We start from the raw sequence: 23,704 nt of genomic DNA, 5'->3' as shown, positions 1-23,704 counted from the left end.
TGTGTAAAATAGATTTACATGTACATGTATATCAGTGGAGTTTGTGTTGGTATCAGGGGAGGTTTTTGAGACATTTTATAATACGAGTATATTTTAATTACATTTACATGTTCATGTGAGTGTGCGGTATATGATGGTATTGACGACACTTCATAATCTATGTTGAATAATTTTACATGTATGTATGTGTGCCTAGTTTGTTGGAATTGAAGAAGATTTTTAAGACACTTTATAATCTCTGTCTCATAAATTTACATGTATATACAAGTGTGCTTAGTTTGTGTAATCATGCAACGTTGACTTATTTCATCAATTCATCATTGTTGGAGATTGCTATCTTAATCAAGTTGCCTCATCATGTAGATGAATGACTAGAATCTCAATTTACCGGAGACATGAGATAATAATCTAAATTAAGTATGTGAGCAAATTGAGTCAACGTAATACTCCATTTATGTGGTGCCGTTTATGAGATTTCGGACGCTCAAGGAAGGGGCCGAGAATGAACATATTTTAGGGCCCAATGTTTTTTTTTTTTTTTTTTCATTTTTTGAAGAAGGGCCCAATAAAATTTTAATTACAAGAAAAGCTTATGGCCATGTTATCTCCAAAACTTTTTTTTTTTTTTTTTTTTTAAGGAAAGTTATCTTCACCTTATTCAAATAATATTCAGGAAATTTTAAATTAATTAAGTAAAATTAATTTTAATTTAGCAAAAATAATTAAAAATAATTCAATAGTTAAGTAAAACATGAGTTTTTCATAAATGAAAACAAATCGTTGTACTAGATGCTTTCTTTGGTCAACCAATTCCTTAGTCTTGTTCTCTTCATCTTATTCAAATAAGATTTATTAAAAATGATTTACTTTAAGTAAAAATAATTTAGTTAAGTAAAAAAAATATATAAAAATTCAGTTCAATAAAGATAAGTTATAATCAATTAAAATCCATAAGTTTAATGAAAAAAATAATAGTAGAGAATCATTAAAAATAAGTTTTAATCACTTAAAATAATTTAAGTTCTATTACAATAATTTTAATTCAGTAAAAGTAAGGTAAAACTTACTAAGGGGTAAGACCTTGTTCTCTTCACTTTGTTTTTGCTGAACTAAATTATTTTTATTAAACTTATATTATTTTTGTTGAACAAGAAAAAATTTTATTAACTAAAACTTAGGCTCTGTTCACTTTTGCTAATTTTTGCTGAACTGAAAATATTTTAATTGAACTTAAATTATTTTTACTAAATTGAAATTAATTTTACTGAATTGATTTTATTTTACTTTTTTTTAATAATTTACTATTATATTTCTTCTTTAAAGCTCCAAGTGCTATTTTTTACTGAGTGGAATTAATTTAACCGAACTAAACTAAAATTAATTATACTGAATATTTTAAGATGAATTGAACAAGACCTTATTTTTAATGATTCATTATTATATTTGTTCAATAAAGTTAGGCCAATAGGCCCTGTTCACTTCACCTTACAAAAATAATTTCAGTTAAGTAAAAATAATTTTAGTTCAGTAAAAATAAGTTCTGTTCAGTAAAATTCAGTTATCTTAAAGAAGAATTATAATAGAATATCAATAAAATTAATTTCAGTTCAGCAAAAATAATTTCAGTTCAGCAAAATTAATTTCAGTTCAGTAAAATTAATTTAAATTCAGTAAAAATAATTTATGTTCAGCAAATATAATTCTGTCTCAGTAAAAATAATTTCAATGCAGCAAAAATAAGGTGAAGTGAACGGGGCCTTACTTGTTTTCACTAATTAAAATTTATTTTGTTCAAAATTAAAATTATTTTTGCTAATCTGAAATTATTTTTACCAAACAAAAATGATTTTTATCAAATATTATCTTAATGAGGTAGAGAGAAAATAATCTAATTGCTCCATAAGTCATATAATGTTAATGAGAGTAATTTTGTTATTGTTGTTGTCGAACACGACCAGACTTTAATCTTTAACTCGAACCGCTCCTTTAACACTAAACTTAATTAGATCCAGACCTGGGCCTAAACGACTCCCCAGCATTCCCATTCCAAATTGAAATTAAAATTTGCTGTTGACAAAAGATATTACAGAAAAACTTTCCATAAAAATTGAAGCAGATCAATACATAATTTCCCTTCAATTCGATTCATCATTACAAACTTAAAATTACCCAATTAATATAATTCCTCAAATCAAAATATACCGGTTGTACGAAGAACATGTCTCGACCCAGAAAAGCATCTTTGCCTCCTGCTCTTCAGGTTTTTCTATCCTAAATTCTGCTACTCTAAAATCTGAATTTTGTAGGGAACAAACGTAAAAACCCAATCTTTAATTTATTTTTTGATGTGGGTTTTTGAGTTTTAATCTATTTGCTGCCTCCCCATTATAATTTTTCAATATTAGATCTCAATTTGGTTTAATTCTTATTGCTTTGGTGATTACTGTGCTATTTAATTTTAAAGGTCGTTAATTTGATGTTAATGTTGGTAATTGATGTAAATTATGTTTAATTTCACATGCAGAGTATTGAGAAGTTGCAGAAAGTTATAGATGGAGGGAATTTTTATGGAGCTCAGCAGATGTACAAGTCTACTAGTGCTAGGTATGGATGTATGTCGGTTACTTTTCATTGACACGTATAATTCCCGTTGTCGGAAATTAATAGTCACGTGGATAGTGTAATTTGAACAAGCAATGAAGTACAAATTGATAGTGTAATTTGAACAAGTGAAATAACACATTGATAGTGTTATTTAAACTCATAACGAAATAGCACATTGATAGTGAAATTTGAACAAGTAATGCAAAAACACGTTGATAGTGTAATTTGAACTCATAATGAAACAATTGTATCTTTACCAAAATAAGTGAAGTATATAACTTTTGTTCAACACCCTTCTTGTGTGATTTATGTTATTGTTCTTTGAAGTCAAGGCATTGTATTGAGTATTGACTTACCTTGGTTTCAGGTGCATTGTATAATTTACTTTTAGTTATTTTGATTGCTGCCTTTTTTGTGCTATGTATAATTTACTTTTGGTTATTTTGGTTCTGCCTTCTTTTGTGCTAATGCAGTTGGCTTGCTGAAATTTCAGATACATAGCTGCTGAGAGGTACTCTGAAGCATTGGATATCCTTGAGTCAGGTGCCTGTCTCCAATTGAAACATGATCAGGTTTTCTTTATCGAACACTAACTTATAAATTCAATTGATTTTTGATTCAGTTGTATGCCGAGATTGAGGTCCAATGGCTAAAAGTTATGCTAAGTTTCTGTAGAACAATGTCGATTTGTGATTATGGCCGCTTTATTGTCATATGTTAAATACTTGTCTGAAGGATTTATTATTCATGTACGAAGTATGTGATTATGACCACTTTCTTGATACATTGTTCATGTGGGAATTTGGCTGCTTGTTTGTATTGTATGAGATCAAAAGGTTATATTGATTCACTTACTGTTGACTTGAATAAATCATACACCAGATGTTAATGAACTTTATATGTAATTCATGACCTTTTTGATTAGTAACTTGTAAATTTTATGAGGTTTAGTTTTATAATTGAAGGCTTGTGAGTTGTACCTTTTCTTTCTTATTCCCTTCTTCTCTGTCTCGCATTTTCTCTCACCAAAAGCAGCAATGCTCTTGCGAGTCCTATCTGCAGATTATGTTATCCATGTTTAGCAAGCTGCAACAAAGGGGCTGCTCAAGAGTCAAGACAGTCTCGGTTTTTTGGCTGTAGTTGGTAGTCAATAATATAGTTACTAATGCCATTAGGATAAAGCTTGAAGTGAAATCTTCTGAAAGAGCTGAGCAGGAGATAACATAGGCAAGAAAGTCACATCATACAATTGTATTTCCTATTACTCCAGAGAAGGACTTGGATGCATTGGAAATTTGGAATCTTTGAATGTTCCTTTTGTAGTAATATTAGGATAATTGCCGCTGTTGGAGATCATTCCATGTTTGGCATTGTCATTGTAGGGATAGATTAAGATAACTCAATTTCTTTCCATAAGTTGTTATCCTTTTATTTTGTCCTAATATATTCTTGAAGTCCTGTGAAGCTGTTTTGATTTAGGATGATACTTCGGTTATTTGGAGAATTAGAAGCCTAAGTGTAATACTTTATCTCCAAATTGTTACCTATCTGAAATTTCCTACTTCCTATGAGATTTTAAATAATTAACTTGTTGAATGTGGGGGTTTAATTAATCTTGTTGATGATTTTTTAGTGCTTGATAGGTGGTATTATATTGGCTAATCTTTTAGCAGTGTATATAAAGGCTGTTTTTAAGAAATAAGGATCTGCCCTTTGCTAGACAACCATATGTACATCCATGCATGGTCAACCTTTCTCCATTTCGCTTCTTTGTCTATTGAAATATGTGAACTTGCCTAAATATGACTCTGAGATTGTGAGGCCTGATTTTGTCTTCACTGGATGTAAAATTCTTTCATTTTAATCTGTTGTGTATATTGCGTTTTCTTAATTGGTTAAATTCTGGCATATGATTAGGTTACTTGTGGTGCTGAGCTGGCATTGTTGTTCGTAGAGACACTTGTGAAAGGAAAATTCCCTTACAATGACGACCTGCTTGGTCAGTACTAATTTTTTATTCAGTCTATATCTTTTGTTTGCATTATTTTTATTTAGAAAGTATTTATTGTTTGTTACTACAGTTAGGTCTAATTTTTGTAGAATATGATCTATTTGTGTGATCTCATAAAAAGTAAGTTTTGTTAGACCGTCTCAGGAAAATCTACGAGGCATTTCCTCGAAATGCTGTACCGGACCATGTTGAAGATGATGATGACATGCAAAAGCTTTCTGAAGCTTTGGGAGCAGCTAAAATACGTGTGGAGGCATGCGCTTCTTTTCTGAGGGCTGCTATCAGGTGAGAAATATCAAGTAATGTTTAACTAAGAAGATCTTGAGTTGCATGTATGCATTCTACATATGTCTGCCAGTGAACTTGAGCAATGCTTTTCATGATCTTTGTCCATTGAGTTTAGCATTCTTGGAATACTTAGTAACATTGTAAAGGTGAATATGATGGACTAAAGTGTTGAAGTGTCAGACCTACCTCTAAATAGATTTCTAGGCTCGTATGCTTCTACTTCCAATATAAGACAGCTGTTCAAAAGCATTTAAGTGATCTATGAGCTCGTCAAAAAAAATAAAAATAAAAAAAGTGAACAATGAGATTATTTGTCGTTTTCTTATTTTGGGACAATACAAGTGTATTAAGTATTAACTTCTTTTAAATGGATGCATTGATACTATGGATTATGATCATATTTTGTAAAATAAAACTTATTAAATTGCTACTTGTTGTATTGCTTAGGTGGTCTATTGAACTTGGACCTGATAAAAATGGTTCTAGGGACTTACATACTATGCTTGCAGAGTACATATATTCCGAGACACCTGAGGTGGTAAGTTGACACTGACTTGGCTGCAAGAATAGTAACAACTGGTTAGACTTATGGTTGTTTGGTTATTTTATTTAAATTACATGTTCTAAGCTAAACAATGATCGGTTGAACTCTGATTTTCATTGCTAAATCTTTTTAATTGATGATAAAATGTAGTTTTACTAAAAAAGACAGTATGTGCTTTGGAAAATGTGATGGTGCTCGTTTTTTCTTTTTTTTTTTTATTTTTTTTTATGCTACTATGTATTTTGTCCAAATTGTTTTAAAAATAGGATGGTAGGAATAGTATTTTAGAAGCTGAAATAGTATGCGTTTGGTCTAGCTTTCAGTGTTCTGCTTAAACATAGAATCCTGAACAAACACCGCAGTTTTAAAAAAGTTGAAACAATTTTTTGAAGAATGTAGAAGCTGAAGATTACACCTTTACTTCTCACCCGAACGTAGGAGTTTTGGTTTGGTGCTGGCTCGTCGCTACTTTTGGGTCTTGCACTTGTATCTGCAATTAATGATTCATTAAGCTGATCACGTATTCCCAAGAAGAACCTAAATCGTCCTTATTCTTATATACTACTTCCGTTTCTTTAATATTGCAGTGTTTACCTCTTAGTAAGTTTCACAATTATTGCAACATGCCCGTTTTAGGAAAGCAAATATCTTCTATCACTTCGCAAATGCCCAATGTACCCTGTTTTTGCTATTGCTTTAGTTAATGCGTACAATCACATGTACAAATTTGTAATTTAGCCTTCTCTCTTCTTCTTTTCCCACTACCTAAAATCTTGTGCACTCCCTCCATGTTGGAATCTTGTGCACTCAATGTTATAATTTTCTATTGGTTAGTTTGGCCTTGTTGGCCTATTACATTTTGGCTATAGTTTGGTTCACCTGGCATGTTTTACCAGCTAGTAGAGTATAAGTTGTTGACTTTTTTAGCTAGTTGGCGGTTTTTATTGTTTGTATGCAAAAACCGATGTAACTGACCTTTTTTTTCCATATAGCTGGCCAATAATAGGCATTCTTAGATAATATACTTTTCATTGAAAATTCATCAATTTAACAGGTTTTTCTTTTTTTTTTTTTTCCCCTCTCCCCCCCTGTAGAACTGCCTAACTGCAGTAATAAGTTTAACTCTAAAAGTTGATATAAAAAAGTTGGCCAAATGCTATTTTCCAAACAATGCATTTGTTTACTTTGGTCCATCTTTAGTTTCTCTTTCTCCATCTCACCATTTCATAGAAATTTATAGAGAAAAGGTAAAATCAATCCCTGCAAATGTATTGGTTATATTCGGATCTATGCTAACATTTTGGGTCCATGTATGATTTCATTATTTCGATAATCATGAGAAGGAAAGGGAGAGGCAAGAGAAGTGAGGATTGGTAACTGATATGGTTTAGTCAAGCTAGAATTATTATACAGACTGTAAGCACGTCTACTGAATTAATTTGTCTTCTTCCTTATTTGGTTTTGATGTGATTAGTTTTTAAGCATTTAGGATAGTTTTAAATAGTAATTTGGTCAAAAAGTCGTTACTTGTCATTTATACCACTTTCAAAGCTGGACTAAAGGATAATATCTTCAAAAACAGCTTTGTAGAAAATTTGTGATAGAAAGACGAGTTTTAGAAAAGCTACTCAGTGTTAGTTCTTATAGTTTTAATCTAAGATGTTGCAGGATTGTGGGTAAGGTCTTAGGTATAGATCACTGTTCTTAACTGCACTATATCCTAGTGAATTGATCTGCGTAACTGATTTCTATCTTGCTATCCATTTAGTCAAGCTTTCATTGAAGTTGTCTATCCACTTCTAAAGACATGGTCATTACTCACATAACTTGTTTATCTCTTGAATTAACTACTTGAACTACCAGTTTAATGTCATACTTATGGCATAGGCCCCAAGCTTCCTGTCTTATAGAAGTTATTATGTTAAATCGTTGTTGAGAAGCATGATCTCTTTCTTTTTTGTTCATTATTTTCATTATTTCACGGTTTCTTATAGTGTAATGGTATAACTCACATCCACACTTTCATAATTGTAGGACATGGCCAAAGTGTCATTCCATTTTGTTCGTGGGAATAGTCCAAAGAAATTTGCTGATACACTCATAAATTTCATGGAGAAGGTAAAGCTTTCTGCAAATGAATAAAAAATATCTCTTTCTTAAACTTTCGCAATGGAAATTAAGCTGTCATATATATTCTCTATAGCATGTTTGCTGTAAGCATGGATTACTTTTCATGTTTCACAATATCTTTGCATTTATTGGTTTTTATTTGAGTGAAAATCTAATGAAAGTGGATGCAAGCTTTAGGGAAAGGCTTATGGTTAGCAAAAGCCATCAGAGATATGTTAATATTTGCCCTCTTGTTTATTAGTGAAATATAATTAGAAAAAAATAAAAAATAAAAGGAAACTTGAAATAGATGACCTTTCAAAAAAATACTACTTTGTCTTAGGGTTGTTCATCGGTCCAAGACCGCACCGGACCGACCTGGATTGGACTGAAAACCGAAAATTAGAATTTTAAGAACCGAAGACTGGACCGATTAAGCTAGGACCGAAACGAAAGAATCGGTCCAAAACCCGGACCGGACCTCTTTGGACCGATTTAAGAATTTTTTTAAAAAGAGTACTAATTTTTAATAAAGTTATGGAAAACACGAAAAAAGTTAAGGAAAAACTATATTTTAACGTCATTTTTATGTCTTTTTTGTATGTTTAGTACAAAAAACTTGTAAAATTAAAGTTTTCTAATTTTATTAAGAATAATTTTCACCATTTTTTAAGGTTTTCACGCATATTTTTAATAAAAAAATCGGTCCGGTCCAAGACCGGTTTTTATAGGGTTTTGGATCAGACCAGACCGAAGACCGGAAAAGTGAATTTTAAGACCCAATTCGATTCGGTCCGGTCCATTTTTTCGGTTTAGACCGATTTATGAACACCCTTAACTTGTCTGTCGTTTTGGTGCTTCTAAAAATAAGAAATATGATTTTTGTGTCGGTGCATATGTCGCATACGTTTTAGTGTATTTATCTCAAGACTTTGTTAGAGTGATATAGTATCTTGTGAGGGAAATATCTGTATATGGTAGGTGATTTCATGAACATTTATGTGATATTTATGCAAGATATCTTTCTAATTCAATGACATTTTCCAACTTTGCAGTGTTATCCTGGAGAAGATGATTTGGCCATGGCTCGTGCTGTTCTTATGTGAGTTTTTCGCTGTTATCATTCAGCAACTTTTTGTAATTTTCTTACATTTTAATTAAATAAAATCTTTAGTTGAAATATGTTATTGTGCTGTCATAAATATATCTATCAATTTGAAAAGATCAAAGTATAAAAATGAAAGTGGTTGAGACTCTAAAATTAAAGTTTTTTTTAAAAAAAATACTACCTCCGTCCCCTTTTGATAGTCCCTTATGGGCATTTTTCACGGGAATTAATAAACACAAATAAGAATAGTTAAGGTACATTGAAAAAGTAAATTGACATTGGGTATGCAAAAAAGTAGAGAGAGAAAATAATAAAAGTACATGGGAAATATAAATTTGCACAAGTATTGTTGCAAATTGGAGGGAAGTTTGGTAAAAAATTAATATATATGGTTGTTGGAAAAAGCAAATGGGGTGAATATTTTGGGACTAAAATTTGCCCATAAGGGACTATCAAAAGGGGACGGAGGGAGTATTAAAATTTAAAAAAAATAAAAAAAAATGTGTTCGAATGCCCTTAGATCTTGAGTTTATTATGTAGACTTCTTAATCATGCGACTATAGAGTGTGTGTACGCATTGTCTCGTGCTGACTACTTTGCCCTAGTCACGCACCGTGCGACACCCGCTTACAGTCCGTCGTAAGACGAGTTAACAAGACCCCTTGGTTGAACTAAGCACTCAACCTTAGTGCCTTACTCTGAATTTACGACTAAGTGTCGTAGACAATTGAGCACACAAGTTATCACCTTTGCTAGTATGCCCGATCACTCACTTGGCACCCTCGTGCCTTGGTTTTCCTCACACCCTTTAAGTGTTTAAAGGAAGAGATTGAGTTGCAAGAGAACACAAGTGCTTTGGGAATGACTTTTGTATTGCTCTTAACTTGAATGTACAAATGAGTTTTGGAGCCCTATTAATAGTGCTCTATCCTACTTACAAGCTTTATCTAGAATATTTATAACCTCCTCAAATGGAGGGTTCTAGACTACAAGTATCTAGAGAGTTGCCACCTCCAAAGGAACATACATACAAGGAAGTTTCTACATCCTTCCATGCCTAGAATGCTAAAGACTAGCCTAGAACATTCTTGAACTTTATACTTGTGTACATACATAGAAGATCCTAGAAGACTTCTACTATGTACTAGACCTTCCTTGATTATTCTCGAATCATCCACTCTAGAATAGTCTTCCAAAAACCTCTTAGATAGCTCCGGAATCTTCTAGAAGCATCTCGCATTTTCCTTGCTGCCAAAACTTGTACTTCAGGACTTCATCTTGGAAAACTGACACCGCCATGGTCTTCCTCGGCCCAAAATACAGTGGACCCCCAAATTTGGGCCCATTTGGAGTTCGTTTAGGCCCTCAAATGGCCCATGATTGCATTATTGTCACTTGGTGTGCACTAGGATTTTACCACCTTAGCTAAATAAAGCTCTATAGGGGGAAGTGCTCAGCTGGGCACCAAGGGCAAGCCCCCTAGCCACGATTATGCCCTGTCACCTAGTGACCCAAATGACGCCCATGGTTGGCAAGGGAGACGACCCGTGATAGCGTGCTCAAGATCGCGTTATAGGATATATGCTCACACTTCACATCAAATTGCATTGCATGTAAAATATTTTAGTCCTTTTGCCACATTAATTTGTTTTGATCCCTGTATCTGTTTGTCTCAAAGAAGTTTCAGAAATCTGATAATTAATATAATTAATTTAGTGAGATACTATTCTCTTTTGCAGGTATCTAGCTCTAGGTAATATGAGAGATGCAAACTATGTTCTGAATGAGGTCAAGAAGCAGGCAGAATCTAAAGAATTAGATTTTCCAGACTCGGATCTTATGCAATTTATCAATTATCTCTTGCAAACGTAAGTCACAAGTCTTTACCACTATCATATAAGTATTTGAATTGTTACTTCATGAGACAATATTCTTCGGGTGTTCTTGTTATTTCTTTCCACTTCACATCCCTCAAAGGAAAATTTTCTAACTTTAGTGTCAAGAAACGATTGATGGCGTAAATAATGATATGTGAAAATCCTGTTTTGCATCCAAGACCGGCAATATTAGTCATGGATGAGGTCAAGGGATTGTATATGTCTGAATACTCCCTCCTTTTGCGTTTTCAGGTTGGAAAGGGATGCTTTGCCTCTATTTAGAATGTTGAGGCAGAGTTACAAGTCTAGCATTGATATAGATCCTGCATTTAATGAGGTACTTCACAAACTCGTCTTAGTATATGGGAAAACATAACATGCATGATCTGAACTTTTTCACATCTTCTTGAATTTATCGCACCTTGTAATTTGAGAGCTCTTTCTCATAAAAGTCCAAGTGATATATCACTTGCATTTATTATGAGGACACGACTAATCCAAGGTTGTATTATTTATAGGTGTTTAAAGTTGAGATCATTCTTTCAAAAAAAAAAAAAAAAGTTGAGATCATTCATGTTTTCTGTTCACTTTCATGCTAAAGTTCAGTTGAGATTGTTCAATAAATAAACTCTGGACACTTTTTAAAGGCTTCTTCTGATTGAATTTGTGATATTGAGCTTCTGACTTTATTGTATGGTTCAGTTCCTAGATGAGATAGCGGAGAAGTTTTATGGAGTGCGACGTAAAAATCCCATGCAAGGGATGTTTGGGGATATCTTCAAGGTTATTTCCATTCTTTTTACTATTATTGCTTTTCAACCATGATCTCTCAATAGACCTTTTTGTTGATTGTAACTTTGTAAATAACAACCTTCTCATTCACTTTTTCTTAACCTTGTCTTCCTCTAGAATGTGGCAAAAGGTTGAGTTTTTTGATGCGAAACTGAGGGTTTTGTTTTTGTTCTTGATGCTTTGAAACTAAGAGAAAATTACATAAAGTTTGCTTACCTTTTTTACTCCTGCACAACACATCATAGTAAATTCTTGAAATAAATTTGATAAGGTAGTTTTAAATGAGCCTATTAATAAGGTTTTAGTAAAGAAACTAGGAAGCTAATGCAATGCAACCTATGCGACGATATTGATACTTGATTACTGTCTTTTGTTCTGCAGATGATGGGAGATATGTAACATTGTTGATTGATCAGGCGGTAATGCTGATCGTGTTGTTTATTGTATCATTAGATTTATAGGTGGCTGCTCCAAAAATTATGACATTATTTTGTATCAATAACAATCTCTTTCAAAGTAACAGCTAGTCATTCAATATGCCATTATCAAATTTTGCTGGCACAATTTCTGGTATATTGTTTCCTGTTATTAACCAATAATCTGTGTTCAACTTCCTTTGCATAGTTAAAATTTAATTTTAATTTTTGTTTATGAATAGAAAAATTTGTGAACTACCTAATCTGTATGTAACACTTAATCCGTATGTACAACGCTTGATTATGTTTAAAGCAATTAGTCCGATGCATTCTTCCTTAAGTAGGCTAATTTCAACTTTATACATTTCGTTTCACTCTCTAAACAAAGTATCTTTAGGACATTGTCATTCATGCAACAAAATCCAAGGATCATACGCTTGACCACAACTTCCATTGGCATTAAGACAATCTACTAGTATCTCATTTGCGAGTAAAAGTTATTCATTAGAAAGTTCTTAGAAACTGAATCGAGTGAATCCCTAGATTGGTCTCATGTGTTTGGATGTACCAGTGACGAAGAAATTCAGGGCTGGATTCCGCCACCAAGGACCAAATCCATCAGTACAACAGCAAATAAGCAGGAACAGCAACACATGAAGTGTAAAGCTGCATAAATAAATAACGTACGACTAGCTATCTGAGAATCGGTTAATCAATAATTTACAGTAATCAAATCTGTTCAAGTAAAAAGAAACTCCAGTTTAGTACTAAGCCAGTAAGCCATTACCAACAAGCAAGCAATTCGTATTAGATATGTTTTGGTAAAATAAGTTGTAAATTACTTCCTCCATCTGGATTTATTTTAATTTCACATAATTCCATATCTATGGGGTTCTGTCAGTTAAACATGCCTGAAAAATGCCCTGTTATCTAACATAATTAATTCATTACAAGGCATGAGACATAAGTACGAGGCATGAGACTATACACACTCGATCAAAGCGACATTAAGAACCTGGTAGATGCAACTTACAGTACAAGAAGAGATGATTTCCAGTCTCATGCTAAATTGGCTTACCAAACAGTCTGTCAATACAAGACTCGATCGATTCGAGCTTCTAAGAGACTCTTGATCTCCAAATGTAATTCAAAACAGGGAAAGTAAAGCCATGTGGTGACTTCTGTTATAGATAATATAGCAAACTACAAGATTTTACAACTCACCGGTCTGGAAAGGGCGTAAATATACATCAGCAAGACTCCAAGTAAATTGGATTGAAACGTGAAAGAAGCAATTTTCAAGTTGCAATTCACCGGATTAAAAGAAGTGAATCGCATCACTTGAAAATATAGTATCAATTTTACAACTCACATACCAAGTTGACTAGTGCATTATACAGAGAGGAACAGCAGCAGGGGCATAAATGTAGCATAAGGTTCTCTTTGTCACTCCAACGGCCCAGCCCTTCATACCAAACAGAACCAGTTATTCATCAATCACAAATTGTACCCCATTCTCTTGGCGAAAATTATGAGTTGTATGATCCACCACCTACAAACAGACAAATCACAGTTCTACGACCAATTAGTTTAGAAGAAAAGCCTCTCAGAGACATCCCCCACCCAATTAGGATGATTCATAGACTACCACAAAAGCTGCTCTAAGCCTTCAAGATAAGGTGCAAAACGAACTTCTTGCTAAATTGCAATCTACTCTGTAAAGGGAGCTAATTAACATTTTGGTTCTTAGATGAATCTCCACACAGAAAATTGGAATAGAAAGTTGTATGAAGTAAAATTAGCCATAATACCAGAACCTAGAAGAAATAGCTTAAAATGTATGAAGACAAAGAAAGAGGTTAACAAAAGAGGAGACAAGACTGACAAGCAAGTGAAATGTCACCATAAATTATGCAACAAGGACGCACAAACACAAAGTATCAATCAGGGATTCAGGGGCTATGAGATCACATCCTAATTGTGAAACATTGGAACAACAATATCTATAGAATCATTGGAACAACATGGGAATATCACAGAAGTAATATCTGACAGTATAAAACTAGTTTATCAACCATCAAATTGAATTAGCACAAGTTGCACGAGTAAAATGAATTCTAAGCCACCACATTGGAATACAAAATGCCATAGAAGACTTTTTTTGGGACTTAAACTCTATAGATTGCATGGTGTTGGCAATCAAATCCACACATTGTTGTTTAAAATTGGAAAGTGCCACAGAATAGAACAGATATCAAATATCAACATGCGTTGAAAGAAGCAAAGTGAAACTCACATTTGTATTACTCAATTCTAAGTTGTAGAAATCCATTGCACCTTGGACAAATAAAGGTCCAGCATGCCAAGTCCCAACATTAAGCTTAAGAAACTTGGGGCCCATAACTTTGAAGACCTGCACTTCTTCCACACTAGGAGGTACATATAAATGGCCACAAGGTGACTTGGCAATTTTTTTGCTTGGTTCCACAACATTTGCACTAGAATCATTCACTTCTTCCACACTAGGAGCAGTAGGAGGGATATACAAATCCACTATGGATGGCTTGGCAACTCCAAGATACCATTCATGGCCACCAATGGAGCCTAAGCACTGAGTCACATTTGCATGATGGGTGATTGTTGAAAACTTGAGTCCTCGATCTTTTAGTTGCATAATGTAAAACCTGACATTGTACATTAACGGATTGTTAGCTACATCCGCTGAGGAACTTTAATAGATGACTAAGCAGCTAAGAAATTTGGGAGAGTCGACTAAAGAAAGATCACTAGTTTCTATTAAAGTTGGTGAAACATATATCAATTTATCTATAAGTAGTTGTACCCGCAATAGCTCTATCTCTTTTTGCCTCATTCTAAAAATAAACAGGTTGGATTGCAGTAAATTGCAACTGTCCATTAAGAATAACGCACAAACAAATATCAATGGCAAAAGGAAGCAAACACATACAATCAGGACGATAATTACAGCAAAATGGTTATAATATTCTCATACAAGATCAAGATGGGGACCATACAAGAGAAAATAATCAGTTCCATCCACTTAGTTTGCCAAAAGTACAACCTAGACCTATAAAAAGGTGTTCTAGCAACTGAGCTCCGATTGCAATAATATGAAAGTAAATCTTCTTCGACGTGAACTAAATCATTCCACTAATCTAGTTTCAGTGGTCAAAAAAAAAAAAAAAAAAACATTGTCTTCTCTGAAAACATTAATCTATAACTCTCAAACCTTGTAGAACACTGGCTCCTTTGGCACGTTTACCAATGAAATGCCTTACATGAAGCAAGTGTTCAGACTAAAGTATCTCTAGAAAATCATTTCCTCATATGAATATATGACATATCTCTTCGTATTAACAATCTTAGCTTTCATAAGGCAATCAATTCAATATATTAGTATGTGCTAGGTATTTGACGTATTTCAATACATTTTCTAGGTAATACTCCTTAAGATTGAATACAATGTTGTTACAATCCAAAAAAAAAAAAAAAAAAATTCCTTTGCCACATGGGTCATTGGAACAATCTCAAAATAAGAAATTATTCCATTATCATTAGAATGACCCACCCACCGCTTATAGTATAAACTTGGTAAATACAAAAAGAATCAAACAATCACGGTAAGGCGGCTCTAAAGATAATTTATGTTGTTAAGTTGCTAACATGAGATTATACATTGAATGGTGTGGCAATTTACCTAACAGTTTGGTAGCTAATCCTAATACCAGAGCAAAACGACGAATATGTGCCATTTCTCCCTCCCAACAAAACTGCATCTTCACACTCTTGTTGATAAAAATCAAATTAAATTATCTTAGTCAATTAAAGTAGTGTTAGGTTGCTACATAAGTACAAAGTAGAGTTTTTTTTTTAATTGTACAAACAACAAGCCCTACATGTGAAACCAATACTATCCACACACACTAAATTTCATACATTAAAGGATAATGTCTGCGTGACTCGAATCATACCTAATTTAAGCAGCATAATGTACCCTAATTTAAGAATCATATATAATTATAGCTTACATTTTAACCTATTCAATTAACCTGGGAATCTTAAAGATGAGTTTTATGTCAACTAATTATACCAATTTAGAAAAATTTTATATGAACAAAAACAGTAAATGTTGTAAAATCAAGCATAATTTTATGAGCTAAAACTTAAAATACCCAACAAAATTTCTGGAACAGTTAGATTAACCCAGCTCAGGCAACATAAAATTGCAGCAATTTAATCAAGAAACAAACAAAAATGAATAAACTACCAAAAACCCCAAAATCCTAGTAACCCAAATAAACAATTACGGAGTAAGTTTCAAAAGAATTGTTAAGCAAATTGCAAACTTTTCACACATATAATCCCAATATTTTTAAAATTAATCAAATTACTAAACCCTCAATGTAGAACTAACCCAATAAAATTAAACAAAATACCTAATAAACCCAACATTAGCAGCAATTAAATCATAAAAAAAATGTAAAAATTACAGCAATTTAATCAAGCAAGAATGAATAAACTACAAATACCCAACAACAAAAAAGTAAAGGGAGAGAGAAAATGGACCTGGGAATTCCACGGGAAAGGTCAAGCTGAGCATCATGAGGTCCAAATTCTTCACCATCAGAAGAAGATTGAATAACTTGACCATAATCTTTGAAATTTTCAGGAGTTGCTTCAATTGCCTTCAATTTCACCAATTTAATCTTGTCTCCTCCTTCCATTTTCAGTTGCTTGTTTTTTTAGGGGTAAGAGAGTAAGAGATTCTTGTTCTGGGTTAATGTTTTTGTTGTTGTTGGAGGTCCAATTTCATGAAATGAAATGAATGTCGTTGACAAAGATATTGTCATATTGGTGAACGGTGATATTTTATAGAATTTGCATATTTAATAATTGGCCGGTGCAATTTTGCTTTTTTGTTTAGTGAATTAAAGATTAGTTTCCATTTCATAATAATCGCAACATAAGCAATATTTTGAGTGATATATATCTCAATGCATTGACTATTATTATTTGTAATTATATATTAGAGTATTAGAAATATAAAAGGTTACTATGTATAGTCAAAGTATGATTCGGGTTATTATGAAAAAGTCAAACTGTTGCGATTATTACGAAAAGGATATGAATAGTGCAAAAATCAAACTGCTGTGATTATTACGAAAAGGATATAATATGTGATTTCATTAATTAAAAATCATTCGACATATATTATGATCTCTTTCAAATGTCTACACTCTAAATATTAGAAGTTCAGAACAACTAATGTTTACGATGCGCGCGCCAAATATAGACATGTTTAGACAACTTTTTCAGTTTGATTTTATGTCACAAATTTAGTTGTTGGTAGCATTCATGATGAAAAATATATAAACAAGTATTCTTAGGGTATAAATGTCCACACACTATTGTCAAGAGTTATTTTTTTTAAAAAAAAAAACGAAGTAATTAACATTTATAAGGTAAAAAATAAGTAAATAAACCTTTTAGGTTCGTACTCTTCATTCAAAGCTGAACTAATGTTGAACTTGGTATTGACTTTGTGATTACTATAGTCTATGGGCATTAAGAACTTTATGACTCGGTAGACAATCTTAGCATTGCAATAGTCGTAATTATCATCGACTCATCGAGCATAACAATTGGGAGGAAATTTTTTTTTTTCCATTGTTATAGACAAGTAAACGGAGTTGCGAGTTAACTAGCAAACTATGGTGTGAATCAAACCTCAAAAATTGATTTAATGGACAGTGTTGGTATGTCACATTTAGCTACTAGCTAGCCTTTGTGTTTTTGTTTTTGTTTTTGTTTTTTTTTTTTTTTTTTTTTTTTGTGCTTTGCTCCTCATTTGTATAAACGCAAAAGGAGTAAAAGACTTTTAAGAACATTAGTACTCTTACAGGTTGACCAATCAAAAAGACTTTGGACTTCGAAACTCATGCTAAACCTTTTCATATCCAATCTGGTTTGACATGTTTGGATTGAATTGGATTAGTATTTGCCTCTTTGGTCTTCTCTAGTTTACTTACCCCCATGCCAGATTGCCACAGGTGATCAAGGCTCGACCTGATGACCTGATCGAGACGACCCGAAAAATTATGGGTTTGGCTAACCCTTAAAAAGTATTTTTAGTTCAATGTTCGGAGAAATTCTTAGTCTCAACTAAGTTGAGTCCACCTTGGACTTAACTAGATAAAAAAAAAAGATAGAAAAGAAAATGAAAAAGGCATAATGAAACAAAATAGCTGAAAAAGAGAAAGGGACCACTTTGTACTCTCAGATTCCCCTCCCCAAAATTTCACCAGCCACAACAATGAATCTATGGCGGGCAAAAAAATCCCAAAATTTTCCCCCAATTTTTCCCTCCCAAATTTTGGTGAAATAATTAATGGGGTTCCTTCCCCTACCCCCCCCAACCCCCCCCCCCCCACCCAAAGCAAGAGAAAAACACAAAACAGTAAATTGAAGTTCCAAAGGGTTGTAAAGGCCCAAAATTTTAGAGAAACTCTTATTTTGTGAGTAATTAATTTCTGAAAACTAAGCAAATTGAGCGAGCTGCAACTGTGGATCTTAAATAGAAGAAGATTAGGCCCCAAATTTGAGAGAAGCTCTTATTTTGGGAGTAATTAATTTCTGAAAATTGAGTGAGCTGCAACTTTGGATCTGGAATAGAAGAAGATTAGGTGCGGGCTTGCAGCGGAATGGATTTTTGTAATTCGGGGAACAAAGACAGTGAGATGATTGAGGTAAGTTATTATTTTGATTTGTTTTCTTTTCGTTTTCCAAATATTTTAATTGATTTTGATTATGGTAATTCGGTTTCCTGTAAGTTCAGTATTGGATTTTGAGAATGTTTTGATAAATTGTAATGCTGAGAATTGTAATTTAAGAGTCGAATTAAGAGAAATTGATCAAATAATGGTGACATTTGTTGAGAAATGAGAAATTGAACAATATAGTGAAATTGATCAATATGTGTGAACAAGTATAATTTTCAGTAATTGATTAATTTGTATTTGATATATAGTTAGTTATCTTGTATTTATGCAACAATGTACAATTCAGACCATACCATTATGTATGAACAATCAAAGTGTACGTTAATGTTTGTATACCATCTACATGGTTAATGGTACGTACTGGTAATACCAACAACCATGCATGAAATAGTAGTTAGAACATGTGAACATATGAGGAAATGTCTACTTTTTGCTGTATCATGACTTCTGTTGATCTTGTTGTGGTGTTCTTTTCTTGTTTAATTATGATTAAGGAAGAAGAATATGTGTTCATTAATTTTATTGTTTGGTTTGGTTAGGAGCGTAATGTTGTGCACCAGAACCATGATACACAAGAGGGCACATACCTTAGTTGCAGCTCATATAGTAGTTCTGACAGTGATGAAAGTGATCATTTTGATTTGAATGATGATTTGAATATTGACGATTTGAATAATGATGTACGGGAGGGTTTTGACTTGAATAAAGACCCTCCTGCTGAATGTACCATTACCGGGGACGAATGTAGTGTGGATTTATATAATGCAGGTAGATGTGTAGTGGGAGGAGTAGTACCCCCAGAAGTAGGAATGGAGTTTAGTAGTTGGGATGACATGAATAATTATTATCGTAGTTATGGGAAGCAAGAGGGATTTGGTGTTGTGCGTATAGGTGGTGGAAAGACAAGATCTTATAGCACTTATGGTTGGAAGTGTGAGTGTTACGGTATGATAGCATACATGAAGAGGGTTAATGGGAAGAGGGTTGTGGTTTATGATGAGCCATCCGTGAAGAAGAAGAGTAAAAATGCAACTGCCCAGTTATGATGTATGGGCAAGGCAACGATGAAATTGGGTGGCAGATCAAGAAAGTAGTGAATGGGCACAATCACACAGTGAGTCCCGAGCTGTCAAGACACATCGTAATGTATAGGAAGGAAAAAAGCACTAAACATTTGGAGCATAGGATTGAAACTGACCATGCATCTGGCGCCCTGGTGACAGGCTAAAGTCGTATCACCTAATCAAAAATAATTACCTAAGTCCACTAGCTTATGCAGATAGGGAAGTAGGGTCGAATCCACAGGGAAACAAGTCTTTCTACTCCTAATCAATTATTATAATCTAAATTATTAAAGTAACCAATATTTTTATGAGTAAAAACTATGCTACAAAGATTATGAGTAAGGAGAATAAATAGGGAAGAAATCAATAATAATAAAGCCTAGGGCATAGGTTCACTAATAAACAATATTCCAGGGTAAAACATAATAATCAATCATCAATGCATTAATTAATCAGATCATAAAGGGCTTTCGCTACGTATTACAATCACAGAGTTAATTTACCGGTATTAAATCTCATCTCTCGAATCTCGACCTAACCATTTATAAATTAATCTGCCTATTGAAACTAAGCCCAAACATCAATTCTCATCTCTCGAATCTCGAATTAATATTGCTAAACTCATACAATTAAACCTGGCCAAATCTAATTGTATAGCATTTAAACAATCAATAGGAAATCAATTAAGCATTAACAATCAATAATCATAAAATTACCCCTTCATATTATTTATTAGATCCCCATAAACCCTAGAAAGAGAACTACTCCGACATAATTAAAGTTAAACAAAATATAATAATTAAACAAGACATAAGAAATTGAATGAATAAAATATTGAGATTAATAAGAGAGAAATCGTACCAAGACGGCGGAATTACAATGGAGTTTAGAAAACAAGAGAAAGTAAAGTCTAGAGAGAAAAAGTCTAAGTAGAGAGAGAAGGAATTAAAAACTAGAGTATAGAGTAGTGAAAAGAAGTGTCTAATCTTGCCTAATAAAATTACATTAATACTAAGCAAGAATTATACGCTAAACAAAACTGATCGGAAATAATTAACTCCTTAAAACACACGCGCCCGGTCGGGCAGTGGCTCGCCCGACCGAGCCCGCCTTTTTTGCCTCATAAAGCCTTCTCGCGCTCGGCCGGGCGCGGGCTTCCTCAAGTGGTGTCTCGCCCCGCCCGGCCGGGCGCGCCTTCGGGCGGCCCCTGGTGGATCCGGGCGAGGCTTTTTAGCCTTGGGCTTCTACCTTTGGGCCTCCGAACTTGGCCCAAATGCCTTGTATCTCCAAAACTGAGCCCTTAGTCACCGATTTGCTACCTCCAATCGGTCTTGGGCTATCGAAAGTGGTCGCGGTCTTCCAACACTTGTAGATGCTCCTCGAAAACCCGGGAAAATGCTCCAAGTACGCAAATTCCTACAAAACTCAAGCAAAACTACAAAAACACTGGAAAACACAAATTAGTAATAAAAGTGGCTCGAAGGAGCCAAAACACTACTAATTACGACCAAGGGACGGGGGTAAATATATATATAAAATGAACACATCACTTGTCAGGTCAGATCTATAACAACTTGGCGAGCCAAAGACATGGTGTGGAGAATGTGGGATTCACAAAAAAAGATATTCATAATTTGGTGAATAGAAAGAGGAGATTAAAGTTAGAAAATGGTGATGCCGCGACTATGTTGAAGTATTTTGATAGAATGACTATGGATAATCAAGATTTTTTTTTTACATGCATTGCCTTGATAAAAATGGATGATTGAAAAACATCGATCATGTGGGTTGATGCCCGGAGTAGGGAGGTGTTTCCGTATTTTGGAGATGTTGTCTGCTTCGATTCAACATACTTGACAAACCAGTATAAGCTCCCCTTTTCAAACTTTGTTGGGGTGAATCACTAGAGCTGTCAAAATCTAACCCGACCCGAAAAACCGACTGGAACCGGTAATGATCTGTATCTGACCCGTACCCGAAGAATAGGTGAAAACAGTGACATAGATACTGAACCGAACAAACCCGACGGTAACTGATAACTGAATAGACCTGATACTTTATGACCTGAACCCGAACCTGTAATCAACTTGAGCATAACTGAAAACCGATTTGACTCGACTAGATTATGATCCGAACCCGATTAGTATCCGACTTGTTTAGAACCTGAAATCGATTATAACCTGTCATAACTTGTTATCGACCTGAATGGATATTGATCGACAACCGATTTAACCCGACTTGTTAATGATTTGAACCCGAAATAACACTCAACTTAATTAAGTTTTTAATAAGAAACACCTAACATAACTTACTACTTACCTGAATTATAGTAATCTGTTTAGTGCATGTGATTAGACTTTATCTAGGTCGTTAAACTTACGTATATTGACCCACGTTGATATTATTTTGACTCATAACTGACATAGATTTCAATTTTGACTGGTATTCAGATTAAACCTAACCCGACCAATCCGATCTGAAACTTACCCGAAAAATATCATATTCAGATTTTGACTCGTATAGACCTAACAATTTAGCATGACTCAAGTTTGAAATAAGACTCGGCCCAACCCAACGCGATATGACCTCACCTTTATCAGCCGAGCCTAAGAATGAACTAGCTTGATTGTGCTTTAATTTATCAAAACTGGTCTTTACCCAACATGAATAAAATTTGACCCGAGTCCAAGAATGATCCGACCTGAAATTCATCTAACCGAAATTTACCTGCTTAAACTTGTTAGTAACCCGACTTGACACTAACCGAACCCAACACATTACCCGAGCCAAAATTGACTTGAATCGAACCCGAACTGTAACCAAAAAGATATAAAGCCTCTCCTTATCCGAATTGAACTTGACCCAACCCGATCTGAACCCGACTTGTAAGTCAGAAAAAACCAATGTGATCCGACTTGAACTTGACCTGAAACCTGACATGACCCGACCTGAACCCGACTTGAATACCCGATTTGACACCTCTATGAATCACCATGGTTAGACAATCCTACTTGGATGTGCTTTGGTTTCCCATGAGAATGTTGAGACGTTTGAGTGGATATTCAAGACTTGGGTTTCTTGCATGGGTGGAAAGCCCAATGCTGCAATCATGACAGATCAGGACCCTGCAATGAGGAAGGCAATAAGAGCGGTTTTCCCAATGCCGCAAACACGCCATCGGTGGTGTTTGTGGCACATCATGAAGAAGTTTGGTCAAAAACTTGGTGCTATTTCTAATTACGAAGATGTTAAAGAGGAATTGCAACATGTCATCTACAATAGCATTACTCTAGAGGAGTTTGTTGATTCTTGGTGGGAAGTTGTCAATAAATTCAAGCTAGAAGAGTATGAGTGCTATGAGTGGCTGGAAGGTGCGTTTGCCTACTGTAATAATAGCTTTGTTAATATTGATTTTTTGCTTATGCTGATGCTATTTTATTTTATGTTTGTTTTAAGAAATTCAGTTTGTTTGCATGCTGAAATTTAGTCAGCATATATTATGTATGATGAAATTCAGTCAGCGCATATATTATGAAATTCAGTCAGAAATTATTTAAGTATGATGAAATTGTCTGCGTGATGAAATTGTTTGGATGATGAAATTAAGGCAGCATATATTATGAAATTCAGTTAGAAATTATTTTAGTATGATGAAATTGTTTGCACAATGAAAAAAATCTACTCATGTTTATTTATTTTTCTCCGGGTTCTTACTCCCTGATTTGTTTATAGGATTTGTGTTGTTACCAAGTTGTTAAATATTTACGTATATAATTAGTTTCAATTAGAGCTCGCTGTACAAAAAATTCACATGAAAATGATACTTTGACAGTAGTTTGTTTATGAGGCCGAGCCGATCATAACATACTCCTATTATACATCATAACTAAGATAAGTGTTAATTACCTTCAGAGTGTGTATTCTTCATCAGTATAAATACAATTTAAGCCATGTATAACTACCAACATAGTAAATGATAGTATGCTATAAATACCAACATAGGTTGTGGTGTTATAAAATAAATACCAACATAGGATTTGTTGCCCTATCACTTAAGTCCATATTTTGTCTTTCTAAAATGGGAATACTTA

At 33.8% G+C, this 23,704-nt stretch overlaps 2 protein-coding genes across 2 annotated transcripts; one reads left to right on the top strand and one right to left on the bottom strand.

Annotated features, from left to right (window-relative positions):
• Positions 1–2,020: 2,020 nt before the first annotated feature.
• LOC145594913 (protein GET4-like) lies at positions 2,021–11,906 on the top strand. Its single transcript, XM_081651264.1, has 12 exons — positions 2,021–2,260; positions 2,525–2,604; positions 3,098–3,176; positions 4,522–4,603; positions 4,750–4,900; positions 5,351–5,441; positions 7,482–7,565; positions 8,612–8,658; positions 10,404–10,532; positions 10,794–10,878; positions 11,244–11,324; positions 11,715–11,906. Exons 1-12 carry the CDS (start codon positions 2,219–2,221, stop codon positions 11,730–11,732), a joined length of 969 nt encoding a protein of 322 aa, XP_081507390.1. The 5' UTR covers positions 2,021–2,218; the 3' UTR covers positions 11,733–11,906.
• A 1,000-nt stretch (positions 11,907–12,906) lies between these two features.
• Positions 12,907–16,625, bottom strand: LOC145594801 (uncharacterized). The gene is made up of 3 exons (XM_081651133.1): positions 16,337–16,625; positions 14,046–14,433; positions 12,907–13,301 (listed from the first exon to the last, which is right to left on the bottom strand). The coding sequence occupies exons 1-3, from the start codon at positions 16,492–16,494 to the stop codon at positions 13,236–13,238; spliced, it is 612 nt and encodes a 203-aa protein (XP_081507259.1). The 5' UTR covers positions 16,495–16,625; the 3' UTR covers positions 12,907–13,235.
• Between the last annotated feature and the right edge of the window lie 7,079 nt (positions 16,626–23,704).

Source organism: Chenopodium album, chromosome 19, assembly GCF_948465745.1.
Source record: "Chenopodium album chromosome 19, dcCheAlbu1.1, whole genome shotgun sequence".
NCBI classification, from domain to species: domain Eukaryota; kingdom Viridiplantae; phylum Streptophyta; class Magnoliopsida; order Caryophyllales; family Amaranthaceae; genus Chenopodium; species Chenopodium album.
This window is presented reverse-complemented; position numbering and strand designations above follow the sequence as displayed.